General features: G+C 35.0%; 1 protein-coding gene across 1 annotated transcript in view; it reads right to left on the bottom strand.

Moving 5' to 3' along the window:
* EXOC5 (exocyst complex component 5) overlaps window positions 1–17,016 on the bottom strand; it is a 55,754-nt gene that overhangs the window by 13,407 nt on the left and 25,331 nt on the right. The window contains exons 7-12 of the mRNA XM_069092263.1: window positions 11,643–11,752; window positions 10,904–10,948; window positions 10,659–10,799; window positions 9,660–9,742; window positions 8,671–8,880; window positions 6,526–6,673 (exon numbers count right to left, since the gene is read on the bottom strand). Coding sequence (XP_068948364.1) covers window positions 6,526–6,673; window positions 8,671–8,880; window positions 9,660–9,742; window positions 10,659–10,799; window positions 10,904–10,948; window positions 11,643–11,752 — 737 coding nt within the window. The remainder of the gene's footprint in view (window positions 1–6,525; window positions 6,674–8,670; window positions 8,881–9,659; window positions 9,743–10,658; window positions 10,800–10,903; window positions 10,949–11,642; window positions 11,753–17,016) is intronic.

Raw genomic sequence — 17,016 nt, forward strand, 5'->3', positions numbered from 1 at the left:
AGATCACTGCATTGCTCAGAAGAGTGAAGTCTAACAAAGTCAGTCATCTCACAATGTTGCTGTTACAGTGTACGGTTTTCTCCTGGTTCTGCTCACCTCACTCTGCATCAGTTCATGCAAGTCTTTCCAGGTTTTTCTGAAGTCTGCCTACTCACCACATTTCTTATGGAACAATATTATTCCATTATATTCATAACTTGTTCAGCCATGCCCCAGCTGATGGGCATCCCCTCAATGTCTACTTCTTGGTCATAACAAAAAGAGCTGCTATAAATTTTTTTTTTGTACAGGTTCCTTTTCCCTTTTTTATAATCTCTTTGGGATACAGACCTAGTAGTGGTATTGCAAGATCAAAAGATTGTAGTTTTATAACCCTTTGGATACAGTTCCAAAAACTGTTCTCCAGAATGGTTGGATCAGTTCCCAATTCACCAATGATGTTCCAATTTTCCCATGTCTTCTCCAACATTTATCATTTTCCTGTTCTGTCATGTTAGTCAATCTGATAGGTGTGATGCGGTACCTCAGAGTTGTTTTAATTTGCATTTCTCTAATCAATAGTGATTTAGAGCATTTTTCCATATGACTATAGATAGCTTTAATTTCTTCCTTCGAAAACTGCTTGTTCATATCCTTTGACCATTTATCAACTGGGGAATGACTTATATTGATAGATTTGACTCAGTTCTCTACATATTTTAGAAATGAGGCCTTTATCAGAGACCCTGGCTGTAAAAATTATTTCCCAGATTTCTGCTTCCCCTTTAAGTTTGGTTGCATTAACTTTGTGCAAAAACTTTTCAAAATTATCCAATTTGCATTTCATAATGTTCTTTTATCTTGTTTGCTTATAAATTCTTCTCTACTCCATAGATTTGGCAGGTAAACTATTCTTTGCTCTACTAATTTGCTTATGGTATCACCTTTTATGTCTAACTCATGTACGCATTTTGACTTTATCTTGGATACTGTATAAGATGTTGGTCCATGCCTGGTTTCTGCCATATTGTTTTCCAGTTTTCCCAGCAATTTTTTTCAAATATTGAGTTCTTGTCCCAGAAGCCGAGGTCTTTGGGTTAAACAACAGACTACTATAGTAACTGACTTGTGTACTGTGTACCTAACCTACTCCACTGATCTCTATTTCTTAGCTAGTACCAAGCAGTTTTCATGACGGCTACCTTTTATTATAGTTTTAGATTTGGTACAGTTAGGCCTCCTTCCCTTGCATTTCTTTTCATTAATTCCCTTGATATCTGAACCTTGTGCTCTTCCAGATGAATTGTTATTATTTTTGCTAGCTCTATAAAATAATTTTTGGTAGTCTGATTGGTATGGCATTGAATAAGCAAATTAGTTTAGGTAGAATTGTCATTTTTATTATATTAGCTCGGCCCACCCATGAGCAACTGATGTTTTTCCAGTTATTTAGATCTGACTTTACTTATGTGAAAAGTGCTTGTAATTGTGTTCATTTAGTTCCTAGGTTTGTCTTGGCAGGAAGACTCCCAAATATCTTACATATACATACATACATACATACATACATATTCCCCTCCCCAAATATCTTATATTGTCTACATTTATTTTAAATGGAATTTCTCTCTCTCTCTTGCTGTTGGGTTTTATCAGTAATATATAGAAATGCCCATTATTTATGTGGGCTTATTTTATATCCTGCAACTTTGCTAAAATTAATTATTTCAAGCAGTTTTTCAGATGATGCTCTAGGGTTCTCTCCATTTTATCATCTGCAGTGATAGTTTTGTTTCTTCATTGCCTACTCTAATTCCTTTAATTTCTTTTTCTTTTCATAGCTAAATCTAACATTTCTAGTACAATATTGAATTAACAATGGTGATAACGGACATCCTTGTTTCACCCCTGTTCTAGTTAGAAATGTTTCTACCTCATCCCTGTTATATGTAATACTTGCCGATGGTTTTAGATAGATGCTATCATCTATCATTTTAAGGAAAACGGTTTATTCTTACCCTCTCCAGTGTTTTTAATAGGAATGGGTGTTGCATTTTGTCAAAAGCTTTTTCTGCATCTATTGAGATAATCATATGGTTTCTGTTAATTTTGTTAGTTATATGGTCAATTATGCTGAGAGTTTTACTAATACTGAACCGACCCTGCATTGCTGGTATAAATCCCACCTGGTCATAACTTATCCTTGTGATAAATTGCTGTAGTCTCTTTGCTAATATTTTAAAGTTTTTACATCTATATTCCTTAGGGAAATTGGTCTATAATTTTCTCTGTTTTGGCTCTTCCCAGTTTAGGTATCAACACCATATCTGTGTCATAAAAAGATTTTGGTAGGACTCCTTTGCCTATTTTTTTTTCAAGTAGTTTATACAGTATTGGAATTAATTGTTCTTTAAATGTTTGGTAGAATTCACTTGTAAATCCATCTGGCCCTGGAGATTTTTTCCTAGGGTGTTCACTGATGGTCTGTTCAATTTTTTTCTAAGATGGGGTTATTTGAGTATTTTACTTCCTCTTCTATTAATCTGGGCAATTAATATTTTTGTAAATATTCATCCATTTTGCTAAGATTGTCAAATTTACTGGCATACAGTTGGGCAAAATAGTTCCTAATTATTGTTTTAATTTCCTATTCATTGGTGGTGAATTCACCCTTTTCATTTTTAATGCTGTTAATTTGGTTTTCTTCTTTCTTTTTAATCAAATTAACCAAAAGTTTATCTAAATATAGTTTTTTTTAATTACAATTTTATTAATCTCACCTTTGATTTTCAGAACTTCTAATTTGGTATTTAGTTGGGGGTTTTAAATTTGTTCTTTTTCTAGCTTTTTTATTTGCATGCCCAATTCATTGATCTCTTCTTTATTTTATTCATGTAAGTATTTAGAGATATAAAATTTCCCCAAAGAACAGCTTTGACTTGATCCTATAAATTTTGTATATTGTCTCACTACTGTCATTCTCTTGGATGAAGTTAGTGATTGTTTGTATGATTTGTTGCTTGACTCACTCATTCTTTAAGATTAGATTTAGTTTCCAATTAATTTTTAAGTCTATCTTTCCATGGCCCTTTATTACATGTAATTTTTATTACAACATGATCTGAAAAGGATGCATTCACTATTTCTGCACTGGATTGTGAGATTTTTATGCGGTCAGGTTTTGTGTAGGTGCCATATATCGCTGAGAAAAAGGCATATCCCTTCCTATCCCCATTCAATTTTCTCCATACTTCTACCATTTCAAACGTTTCTAAAATTTGATTGACCTCCTTAACTTCCTTTTTTGTGGTTAAATTTATCTAGTTCTGAAAGGGGGGAGGCTGAGGTCCCCCAGTAGTATAGTTTTGCTGTCTATTTCTTCCTGTAACTCACTTAACTTCTCCTCTAAGATTCTGGATGTTACACCACTTGGTACATATGTTTAGTGTTGATATTACTTCATAGTCTGTGGTAACTTTTAGAAAGATGTAGTTTCCTTCTTTATCTCCTTTAATTAGATTTTTGCTTTTACTTTTTCTGAGATCAGGATTGCTACCCCTGCTTTTTTTTTTCATTTCAGCTGACCCATAATATATTCTGCTGCAGCCTTTTTACCTTTACTCTGTAGCTCTATGCTTCATATGTGTTTCTTGTAAACATATTATATGTAGGATTATGGTTTTTAACCCACTCTGCTATCTCCTTCAGTTTTATGGGAGAGTTCATCCCATTTACATTCAGTTATGATTATTGTCTTTTTCTCTATTCTAATGCCCTCTCCCCCCATTTATACTTTTCTCTCTTTCACCCTTTCCTCCCTCACTTCTGACCACTGCCTCCTTTAATCTCCCCTCCCTTCTATCAGCCCCCTCCCTTTTCTTTCCCTTTCCCTTACTACTTCTTCCCTGCCTTCTATTCACCCCCTCCCTTTTCTTTTTCCTGCCTCCTCCTATGCCCCTAAAGAGTATGGTTAGATTTCTATAACCAACTGAATGTGTATGTTATTCCCTCTTTGAGTCATAGTATGGTTCAAACAATGCTTGCCCCCTCCCTTTTTTCCCTCTACTGTAATAGGACTTTGTGACTCTTCCTGTGATGTAATTTACCATATTCTGCCTCCCCCTTTCCTCTTCTTTCAGTACAATCCTTTTCTTCACCCCTTAACTATTTTTATTATCACATCAAATTCAACTTACTCCCACCCCCTCTATGTAATACCCCTTCTAAATGTCGTAAGATACAGTTTGCAAGAGTTACAAGTATTGTCTTCCCATGTAGGGATGTAAACAGTTTAACCTTACTGAATAACATCTTTTTTTCCTTTCCTATTTACCTTTTTATGCCTCTCTTGACTCTTGCATTTGAAGATCAAATTTTCTGTTGAGCTCTGATTTTTTTTAAATCAGGAATGATTGAAAGTCCCCTTATCACTGAATGTCCATCTTTTCCCCTGAAAGATTAAATGCTGGATTCTTGGTTGCAAACAAAGTTCCTTCTGCCTTCCAGAATATCATATTCCAGGTCCTGCAATCCTTTAATGCAGAAGCTGCTAGTCTAATCCTGTGTAATCCTGACTGCCATTTCAAGATATTTATTTTTTTCTGACTGCTTGGAGCATTTTCTCCTTGACCTGATAATTCTAAAATCTGGCTATGATATTCCTCGTGGGGTCTTCAGGAGGTGATCGGTGGATTCTTTCAATGACTATTTCACCCTCTGGTTCTAGGATGTAACAGGAGTTTTCCTTGATACTTTCTTGAAAGATGCTGGTCAGGCTCTTTTTTGGATCATGGCTTTCAGATAGACCAATAATTCTTACATTCTCTCTCGGATCTATTTTCCAAGTTGGCTGTTCTTCCAATGAGGTACTTTACATTTTCTATTTTTTCATTCTTTTGATTTTGTTTGACTGATTCTTGCTGTCACACGCTCATTAGTTTCTACTTGCCCAATTCTAATTTTTAATAAATTATTTTCTTCAGTTAACTTTTGTACCTCCTTTTCCATTTGGTCAATTCTACTTTTTAAATTTTTTCTTCAGTGGATTTTTTTTTCCATTTGGCCAACTCTATCTTTTAAGGAATTGCTTTTTACATTCAATTTTTGTCCTTTTTCCAAGATGCTGACTCTCTCTTGCATACCTTCTATTTCTTTTCCCAATTTTTCTTCTGCCTCTCTTATTCAACTTTTAGAATCCTTTTTAAACTCTTCCAAGAAGGCTTTTTGGGCTTGAGACCTGTACCTGAGGCCTCAAATGTTGGCTGCTGGAGGTAGTAGGATTCTGGCAGTTTATTTGGTGCTGACTTGGGGTCCTTGTGTTGGTGTCTGGCATGTACTGGGGCCAGGTGGGGTTTTTCTGCATTTCCCCAGGGCTGTGCTGAGTCATAGGGAGGTCTGGCTGCTGGAAGATGCCTGCCCACCTAGGGCATAGCTGAAGCACATGGGTGCCCACTGTTGGAGGACAACTGCCCACACGGGGCTGCACTGAAGCATAGGGAGGTGTGGTTGCTGGAGTATGCCTACCCAACTGGAGCTGCACTAAAAAGATGCCTGTCTGCCCAGGGATGTGCCAGCAGAGTGGTTCTTTGAGCTGGAGCCTGCTGAGTCCCCCAGCTGTGTTAAGTCCTGCAGTGGGTCCCAGTGTTGGTAGTCGTCTGCTCCACTGCTCCAGGGCTCAGGATCTCCCACTGGTTTGTTGAAGTGGAGCCTGCCATGAGCAGCATTGGAATGTTTCCCGTCCTGGACTGTGCTCTTTTTTTATCTGATATGGACTATATCCCAATCCTTTCAGTCTTCTGGCTCAAAACACTGCTCCAACCCATCTTTCTGGTCACTCCACTGTACCAGGCTCTGTTCTAGGGTGCTGTTTTATGAGTGTTCAGAGATGAGAATGGAAGAGGGACAGTGATTTATTGCTTAGTCCGTCTTCTTGGCTCCCAAAATCTCCTCATGAAAGATTTTTTTTTAAATTTAAGACCCAGAGTCTCCTTTAAAATTATAAGAAATGTCCTGTAATATAAACTCCTAAAGCAATTTAGCACTAATTTTATTCTCTAAAACAATGTTACAATTTCTCTTCAGGATTAGAGAAAACAATTTTTTTCTGTATTTGAGAGCAGAAATATTTATGTGGTCTAGACCGCATGAAACACTATAATTTCCAAAGAAAATTATGGATGACACAAAACAAAGTGGAGAGATGGACGGTGTGTGCCAGCAGGTTTTAAGATATGACAAATGACTAGGGCACAAGAAGTGACCTGAATATATCAAGGAAGTATGTAATTAGTAAGAATGGAAAAATAACAGATGAGACAGCCCTAGAGCTGCAATGGCATGCATAGAATAAATGTTAAGAGACCTATAGAGGAAGGTCTTCAGTTGTAGACTAAATCCTTGAAGATTAAGATTTATAGAAGAACCTGTGCAAAACTTGCACAGGGTGAGGAGGTGCAAATAGCTACATCAAAAAAGCAAGCACACACACTGAAGTGCTAAAGGAGCCACTGAAATATAGTATGTACAAAATTAATCTGCAATTATTCTTACCCTGTGACATCTTTCAAAGGCTTGCTTAGTTTCCTGTAAAAGATTAACTACAACTTCTTGGGAGAGGAAAGTTTCACCATGTGTATCAATACTGGGCCCAAGTGGTAAATTGGTCCGTAGTCGGATTCTCTCTTTCAGATCTTGAATACTAGAATACCATATAACACAAAGATATTTCCATTAGGCAGAATTTAAAATTACAATAAATATATTATACAATAAATGTGATGGTATGAAAAGCCCTAAAGTGGGAGTGAAAAGTTCTATTTTCTACTTCTGATTCTTCCAGGAAGAAAGGAGCTGTATGATCAAGGGCAAGTCAATCAAATTCTCACTAGGTCCCAATTTCCTTATCTGTAATTCAAAAGCATGCAACAAGGTGTTCTCTTAATGTCCTTTCCAGTGTTTTGAAGTCCTCAAACTTATTTTGACTATTTAGTTTCCAAAAATGTGTTAAAGTTCTCTGCCTTATTACTTAGTAACCATAATTCAACCTTACCTTTATTATAACTGTGATGCAATGATGCTTTAGGGACTACTGAGAAAGGAAAATCTGCTTAAATAGCCTCTCCACTGAATGTCCTCAGAATGCTATGTTTATATCTGTTCTTAATAGTTGTTTTGTTCTGTTTCATCTCTAGCTGTTAAAGTTTCAGTTATCATTTATTCTTATGGTCATTGTTCCTATTTACAGCATCTCCTGATGTATACAAATTTCTAAAATATACATATCTTCTAATCTATTATATACTGGGAAAAAAGATGATCAACTTTATTAAAAATATTACATAAAGAATAAATAAGGTCTCTTTACATTGTAAATGTAAACTTAAATAAAAAGAATAAAATATATGTTTTACTGACAACTAGTTTACATACTCAAAGCTTCCCCCCTCCCCCCCACCCCTGGATTTCAGTCATGTTTCTGGTGGATTAGACTGCTAGATAAGTGAGGTATTGCTGTAATGCTGAAGTTTATACAAAACCATTTTTTCTATGAGATAATAATCTAGCAATGACTGGAGGCCTATTATAGCTGCCATTTTATTTACAGAGCAATTTTGTAGCCAAAAGTCATTAAAAATCTTATCAACATGAATACCACCCTTGGCATAAAAAATTTCTGAAGGCTAATTCAATCCAACACATGTTAATTATGCATTTACTATGCATACAGCCCTCTACATCATTCCTGTTCTGATGCCTCATCATGAAATGAAGAAAATGACTAAAAATACAAAAGTCTCCTAGGTCAGTACAAGCAATGACAGAAAGGGCTCTTTAGTAACAGGTCTAGTAAGGTACCTTGTATCTATTGTTTTAGGACTAGACTAGCCATGTTTAATAAAGCTCATTACCAGAAGATACACTATCAGGAGATGACCGTCATCTAGGTATGCAGCTATTACATTTCAAGAGGTTTTGCTACTAATATATCTAAGTCAGTGTGACAAAAAGAATTCTGTAACATGTGTTTTCAATGAATCAATATTATTTGGAAACCTCTTTTTGCTCAAATGTAAGTTGAAAGGATAATACAATAGAATAGAGAGGTACCTTCGGTATCAGATCTGGAATCAAGTCTTGCCTCAGACACTTACTGGCTTATGTGACTGTGGGCAAGACAACCGACTTAACTTTTCTTTTCTTTTTTTTTTTTAAGCAATCAGGGTTAAGTAACTTGCTCAAGGTTACACGGCCAGTTATTTCTGGGTGTGGTGCTGAGTGTCTGAGCCCGGGATTCGATCTCCAGGTCGTCCCAACACTGGAGCCGGTGCTCTTACTCGCTGAGCCACCTGGCCGCCCCTAAGCAATTGGGGTTAAGTAACTTGCTCAAGGTTACACGGCCAGGTGTTTCTGGGTGGGTGCTAAGTGTCTGAGCCCGGGATTCGATCTCCAGATCGTTCTGACACTGAAGCCGGTGCTCTTACTCGCTGTGCTACCTGGCTGCCCCCGGACTTAACTTTTCTATATCCTTGGGAATTATTTAATATCCTATGTTGCAAAGAGAAAATGCCAATTTGCACTGCTAGGAAAAATTTTTCAAAATAAAATTCTATGCTATTCTATAATGATAAAAACTACAATTCAGTCCCCCCCAGAAAAAAGGATTTTTGTGTATACAAAATTCATTTTGAAACTTACCCTCCTGTACCAATAGATCTTTTCTGATGATTTTTTGAGTCATAATAGCGCTGCAGGATCATAGCACTTCTGCTTTTCAAATAACCAATCTCCACCTCAATATAGTTCTCCAAATAGGAAATGAAAATGCATTTGATAAGCTTAGACAAGAAAGTCTGTTTATCAGTACCTAAGTTAAACTCCATCAACTTGCTGGAAAGATTGGTAGTTCTTTTCATAGAGGGAGGAAGGAAAAAAAGATTAATGTATGTTTGGATATTGTAGCAAAAGTAAGGACTATATTTCTACAAGTAATTTTGGTGAATTATTTCATACTAACACTTCTTATAACTGGATGGAATGGTTTAGGTAATTAGTAATCAGAAGTTCTAAAGGGCTGCACTTGAGGTAGGATGGACTATCAAATACAAATAATGTGACACTAGTAATTGTTGTAAATGAATACTCCCTTTTCTACTGCTGTAGAAATTATGGTAATAGTGAAAAAAGACTTTCTGATCAGTTACTTCTAGAGAACTGGCCTCCATATGGGGAATTGTCATAAGAAAAAAATATTTAAGGACTGTTCTGAACAAAGCTTCACTCATCATAAGGGGTAGCAATGACCCTAATAATAAAAGAGGAGAAATTCTCATACTCAGACTTAAGACGGTCCTTCATCATACATATAACACTTTCTTATTCAATTTTGAAGACAAGATATACTTTTCAAATAAAGACTTACAGCAAAGTGTTTTTTAAAAGGCTTAAAAAAATCTTCCACATAAACTAGGGGGGGAAATCTCATATTTTATATGAATATTAATCATACTCAGATCCTTTCCCACAAGAACCTTTAATGCTGCTATGAACCACTTTAAGAAACAGTAAATAACACTGCTGCTCCCTTTAACCTGCTACTTTCTATGCACTGCCCTCCCATGACAATACCTACAATTTCTTTATATTATTAAAAAGTACAGAGATCATATATATATATATGTATATACCTTGCATAAAGATCATAGAGATTTTTAAGATATTGTTCTGCATCAGACTTCCTACATTCTTCTAACTGGTCTTTCACAAAACTCTAGAAAAAAATTTACACACACAGAAACCCAGATGTAAAATATACATTAAATATGACAATTTCTTTTTTCTTAATAACTTTATTTTTTAAGTTTCCTTAATTACATATAAAAACAATTTTTAACAGTTTTTAAAAAATTTGAATTCCAAATTCTCTTTTTCCTTCCCCCTCCTTGAGAAGACAAGCACTTTACTATTGATTATACACAGGCAGTCATAAAAAACATTGCTACATTAGCCAATATGGCAATTTCTTAAGATAATTTCTCCTCATAAATTACTAAAATGTGTTTAATATTCTTCCTTACTCAAAAATACAAAACAGCTATACAGGAAAGCAAGTGATTATACAAAATAAACCACAATATCATTTTGAATTAAAAAAAAATTTGCAACTTGCTTTGTTTTTGAAGATTTTGAGAAAAGTAAGAACTCAGCAGTACACTTTTCATTTCAAAACAATCTACACTGCTTCATAAAATACACCAATTTTTAAAATCAGAACTGATTGATTCAATTTAAGTATGGTATTAATGAGATCAAGATCACAAATTCAGTTCTCAGAGATGTTAGCTTCACACTGAGAAAAACTCTAGTCAACAATCATAGTTTGCAATTCCAGGTTACTAACTTCAAAAACAGATAATACTGGCTATGAGAGTAAAACAATAAAAAGGGGCAAGTGCTTCTGTACAGTCCATACCTACTACTAGAAAACAATTCAATGCATATAATAGCTTTCTGACAGTGTGACTTTACAGCAGAATGATAACTGGTACTTTTTTTTTTATAATTAAGTAGGAGGTGACCTCTAGTGCACATAACTTTTGCAAGCTACAATCTTTTGAATCAGAGAATATTTCCCTCAAAATAAACATAGTAAAAGATTATTTAACTTACGAGTGTTTAAAAATTACCTGCAGTTTTATTTCAAATACATTTTGTATAAGTTTGGCCAGTACTGTTTCTGGACTACTAAATATATCTCCAACTTGCTTATTTACACGTTGGCAGAGTATTGCTGTATCTTCAAATATATCACTTCTCAAATTAGCATTCTAAAGAGCAGAACAAATTCATAGGTTTATACATCTTTAAAGAGCATAAAATAACATGTAATACTACAAAATTTAAAAAAAAAACCCAAACCCTGGAATATTACCTCTTGACATTGCTTAATATATACATCAACACAGTGAGAATAACCCTGAGGAAGGGAAAAACACATAAATTATGATATCTGAGCAAGATGAATTTTTATAACAGATAAAATCTCATTATGAGGAAGGACTCGACATAAACCCATTAACCCTAAAAATTCTAACATTTTACAAAATCAACCCAAAACTAACCTCTCAATCCACCCATCAAACTGGAGCACCAATGCAAAAAAGACTCAGGAGAGTGAAGGAAGGAGTTGATGACATATGCTCAGTACCTCTTTCCTTCCTTTCCTAAATTTCAAAGCACTAGTTTCCATTTGCTAATTTATTACAAAGAAATTTGGAAACAGGTTTTATTTCTATCCACATGTTCATCCTTAAACTTGAATGTCCCTTTGAATTCATTATGACTTTTGCCCACAGCAATCATCATATATACAGAGAAATTAGAAATATAAGCAACACACATTTTGATCACAAGTCTATAATAGGTATTTAAAATAGCAATTTATTATTTCTTGTTGCCTGATATTTAAGATTATTAATGCAAAAGATATAACACATATTCTCAAATCACTGAGAATTCAAAATGACCATTCTGAAGCACTTACTACTAAAATGAGAAAAACAGAATGTTTTATGACCAAAAGAAAGGTTTCAGAAGTCCCAGAATTCAGTCTTAAATGTACAACAATTAATTTAAAATATTAAGCTTTTTTAAAAAAATTAAGTATTTACCTTAAAGTGAAGTAAAACTGCTGCCACTTCTCTCATTCTGGAGATTTCACACCTTTTTTGCGCATTGGTAAACTCCTGAATAAGCTGGCATTCTAAATCATGGTATTTACCTAAACAGAAAAAAAAAAAATCAGTCAGCTCTTCTTAGGTAGTCAAGTGCAAAATACATCATGTGTAAAGTCACGTGCAGAGTTAAGTATATATGAACTTAAGAGTGATAGTGAAGACAGATATAGCCCTATTTTAATGAATATCATTAAAATTTAATGAATTTTATTAAAATAGGAGAACAGAAAAAGCCCATGATATATAAAATAAGTGTAGTGTAAAATTAGTGTATCTATCATATAGAAAAATTGATGTTTTAAGATCAGAAACTTTCCCCAAATCAACGTGTCATATATCACGTAGATTAATAACTGAGCCCCTGCTAGCCCTAGAGCAAGACAAAGCTGTCATAACCTTGCCAGAAAGGGGGTAGAGAAAAAAGAGAAGAAAGGAATGAGAGATGGAGGGTTTCTGTCTGGAAACAGAGAACAATGAACAAAGAAGAAAATTATGTTTTTGTCTGAATACTTAACTGATCTGAGGGCTTTAAAAATAGAAAGGGAAGAAAATGCAGTAAAATACCTAGATATGGCAGGTAACAGCAGACGTAAGAGGAAGAATAAAATACAAATATTCATTAATTTATAAGATATCATAACCAGGAACAGAAGAAAAAATAATATTCATGCCCTTATGGCTAACATGACAATTTTCAACACATGGGAAATAAACAAAAATGAACAAGAACTATTAGAACAAAGAAGCAAATATGACCTCTAAAGTATATAATCATTGATTTTTGTTTCATGACTAGAACATGGCGGAAGAGGTTTACACTGTTCAACCAAAAATAATTAAACAAAAAGGGAGGTAGAATGGAACTCTTCATATAATTATTCAAACCTATTGAAATACATGAAAGCTGAAAAGGGAAACACAATGGAATGTTTGGATGAAGACAAAAAAAAAAAAGGAAAAATAAAAATGATATTGTGGTAATAACTGAAGACTAACTATAGACCATCCAACCAGCTAATTCCAGAAGCAGATCTAAAAGCTGACACAAACAATACAAAAGTTTGCTGAATTGAAATTAATATTGTTGTGGTGGAAAAGCTGGACATTTATGAGGCACCCCTCTCTACTAAATCAAAACACGTAATAAATTCTTGATTGGTCTTCAAAGTCATCAAAAATGAAAATCAAATGACACAATAAAAAATGACATGGAATAAAGGGGAAAGCTGTTTAAATGTAGCTGGAAGGGAGTTAATGAACAAGCTCACATTCAGAAAGAAAATGAACAAATGACAGAATCCAGGACAAGTAACTGAGAATGAATATAAAAAAGTATTATAGTTCTATAACAAAAGAGTCAGAGAAGCTGTGGCTGGCAACAAAAGCAATGAACAAAGAGGATTTTGTGTTTGTTTTGGTCATGCTTGAATTAAGAAGAAGATCAAAAGCAGATAGCACCCTTGCCTGCAGTGTATACAAAAAGTGTAATGGATAATTGTGGGAACTAACTCCAATTTTAGTTGTGTTCTTTACAAAGGAGAATTATCTTCAGAATGCAGATAAAAGAACATACATGGCTAACAGGGAACCAGACCCCTGGATAAGGGAGAATATTAAATCACAGGTCTGGATTAAAAAAAAATACACATATAATATGTGATGAAAGGTAAAAGAAAAGAACAAGGTATCTTTTTCTAAATGGTATTCTATAGCACACCAAGTCGATGAAAAGTGTAAAGAACAGAAAAATCCATTAGTTTTTTTGTTTGTTGACACAAAAATAGTAATTTTATTCAATATAACAAAATGCCACATTAAAGGCAATACTCTAACAAAAGAATGTATTAAAATAAAAAAAGATAACCTTGAAAATTTTAACAATAACTATTTTTCTATGGTCTGCTGATAAATAATGTCTACTAAGACATTAAGTTAGGAAGTACACCTGCCAAAGGGATTTGCTGGAGAACATGGAGCACAAAGTCCAAATTAAGAAAATGAGAACCTTCAGATGCTACTGTCTGTGGATGACATATTGCTAACTTTAAGCCCTGTAACAAGAGATGTAATCATTGAAGGAATTTGGCACATCTATCTATCCAGGAAAGATCAAATACATAAAGAATGTTTACTGTAGATTTCAACATGCATTTGGGACAAACACCATATAGACTTCATCCAACAGTGTGTGTGGGTGTGTGTGTGCGGTGCCTTTTAGACAAATAATACATATGGACATGGACAAGTTGGCCCCAGAATGGAATGGGAGAACAGTCTGGAATGCTATCAAGAATTTGAAAAGTACTATTACTGACCCCAAGTTTCCCATGAAAAGTTGGCCATCTTTTCAGGACTAATATTTTACCAACTGCTATAGGGGACACCATGACTCCAAAAAACTAAAGATAAGTATCAGAGAGAAAGCAATGGAGAAGTAAATTTTGAGGGAGTGCAGTAAACAACATATAACCAATGAGGAACTTGGAAGAGGAACAGGAGTAAAGGATATCATCAAGAAACTATATGATAGGAAGAGAAGCTGGGTTGGTCATGTAGCAAGAGTAAAAGATGATAGTTCGATGGCCCAAGTGCTCAACTGGTACCCTTGAGATAGTGGAAAAAAACAAGGAAGACCTCCAGAATATTGAGAAGACCTCATGGCAAATGTCTAAGGGAATTATAGACCAGCATTGAACAAGATGTGCTGCTGCCTATGTCACTGCAGGGAACTCCCAAATCAATGAAAGCATAGATCCACTTGGATATCTGGGATGCCAATCATAAGGCTATAAATCATGGAATACTATAATCTCTGAAAAACTATAGTTGTAAGCCACCCATAAAGCAAGGAGTAGCACATGGTAGGTGTTAGTAGGCTACAGCATATCACCAATGAAAAACTGCAAAGAAATAGAATAGAGGAGGTATCATCAAAGAGCCCCAGAAGAGGAGTCAGAACAATCATGTAGGGACAGTGTGAGATAATTGATGAGAGAACACATAGTGGAAAGCAAGAGAGGGCAACTGGTAGCCATGTAATGTGAAAAGGGCCCCCAGAACACTGAATAAAACCACCTTTGGAGGAGTTATAGGGGGATATGGACAAAAGTAAATGAGAAGGAAAGGGTAAACATATCTGATTATTAGAAACTCCCTCCCCCTTCAGAATGCTCTTCCCTTCTCATCTTCCTGCCCCTCAAATGTGAGTATCTTATAAAATTTTGTCTTTGGTCTTCTATTCTCTTTTTTACATTCATTATTTGATGGTCTTTACCTACTGTCATGGCTTCAATTATTATTTCTATTATAACAGAAATTATTCTCAAATCTGTATCTTCATCCTAAATACTCCCCAAATTATAGTCCCATGTGTTCAAATGCTTACTGAGTATCTCCCACCTGGATATCCCATAAGAATTTTAATCTCGAGAAGTGAAGTCACTATTTTTCCTATAAAACTTGTCTTTCTCCCTAGCCACCTATTTCAATTGATAAGGTGAAACCTTTAATCTCAGAATTATCTTTGGCTCTTTCTTCCTATTCATTGTCTAGGTCTAATGAGTTAGCAAATTCGAATTGATTCTACCATCATAATAATCTCCAGCACCTTTCTTTTCATTAACACTGAAGCAAACCTAATCTCTTCTCACCTAGACTATCTCAATAATCTCCTCATTGGTCTTCTCACTAGTCTCTCCCTTCACCAATTTATCATTCATACCACTGCCTGAATGTTTCTAATGTGTGTTCATTACTTTATTCCCCTATTCAAAAACTTTCAGCTGACTCCTAGAATCGTCAATTTTAACAAACATTTATTAAGCACCTCCTACCTGTTGGATGCTGCAGCAGGTGCTGGGCATAAAATACAAAGAATGGAAAAAGAACTTAAGCTCTACCAGTCACTTCAAAATAAAATACAAAACTTCTGATCATATCACTCAAGGCCCTTTAACTTAATGGCTCCAGTTTATGTTTCCAACCCCATACCATGGTCCAACAAAACTCAACTGCTCTTCATTTTCCTATCTATGCTCATTTGTTCCTTTTTTCATGCATTTCCTATTCCTACAATTACCTTCTTTCCTCATCTCACCTTCCTTGGTTTCCTCTCAAATTTTCCATAGCAATTTGCTCAGACCTCTCCTTTGAATTATTATATGCTAATCTAATATTAGTTATTTCTGCACAACACTTTACCACCACCAACACCATCACCACAGCTACATGCCCCTTAATGCTTTGCACATAACAAACAGGTTCTTAAAAAATTATTGTTGATTTAAAGTTTACCTGGAAAAAGAATTCTACTGCACTAACAGAAGGCTTTCCTTCTGACTGTGTTCTGTTCAGCATTGCTAGATGAAGGTACATGTGAGATATTTATCAAATCTGTGGATAACACACAAATCTGTGGAGACAGCTTAATGTGCTAGAATGGCAGACCAAAGGGAGACAGCTGGTGATACAGTGAGTGCATAGAAGGCTGGGTGGGCCTACAGGCAGAAAGACCTGAGTTCATGTATTGCAAAGATGTTTACTAAATATGTGATCCTTGCAAATTACTTAACCTATGTCTACCTCAAGTTTCCTACACTAAAATAGGGATTATAAAAGCTCCTAACTCACACAGTTGTTGTAACAGATGAATACTATCTGTAAGACACACTGCCTGGCACAAAGTAAGTTCTTCATTAATGCTTGTTCCCTCTTTCCTAACCACTCTTATCCTACATAGATGACAATTAAATAGTACTTTATGATTTGCAAAGGAAGTTCCATACATTATTTCCCTTGATCTTTGCCATGATCCTGTGAGGCAAATATAACAAGTAGTATCATTTTTTTCAAAGGAGAAAGTGAGACTCAGAGACGCTAAGTGACTTGTTTATGACTGCACAGTTAATAAAAGATAGGCAGAATTTGAACACAGATCTCATTTGACTCCAAGTACTTTTACTACTTCACACTATATGAAATTTAATAGAAATAAATGAACAAGTACCATACTTAGGTTAAAAACAACTGCATGCATATATGTATGCACACACACACACACACACACACACACATATATGATGAAAGAAGATATACTCAAAAGTATATTAAAAACTTTTTAAAGAAATTTAGGGAATTTCAAGCTCAATATGAATCAACAAGTGATTTTTCAATGCAGAAGTCAAAATATGTAATGCAATCTTAAGCTGCACTGACAGAAATATAGTAACCAGTAAGATACTATACCACTTCTACAATATCATATCCAGTTCTGAGTACTACAATGATTGGTACTGATGAGTTTGAACTT

Source organism: Petaurus breviceps, unplaced genomic scaffold (assembly GCF_028583685.1).
Source record: "Petaurus breviceps papuanus isolate PSGF00001 unplaced genomic scaffold, PetGlider_PUasm1.0 189, whole genome shotgun sequence".
NCBI classification, from domain to species: Eukaryota; Metazoa; Chordata; class Mammalia; order Diprotodontia; family Petauridae; genus Petaurus; species Petaurus breviceps.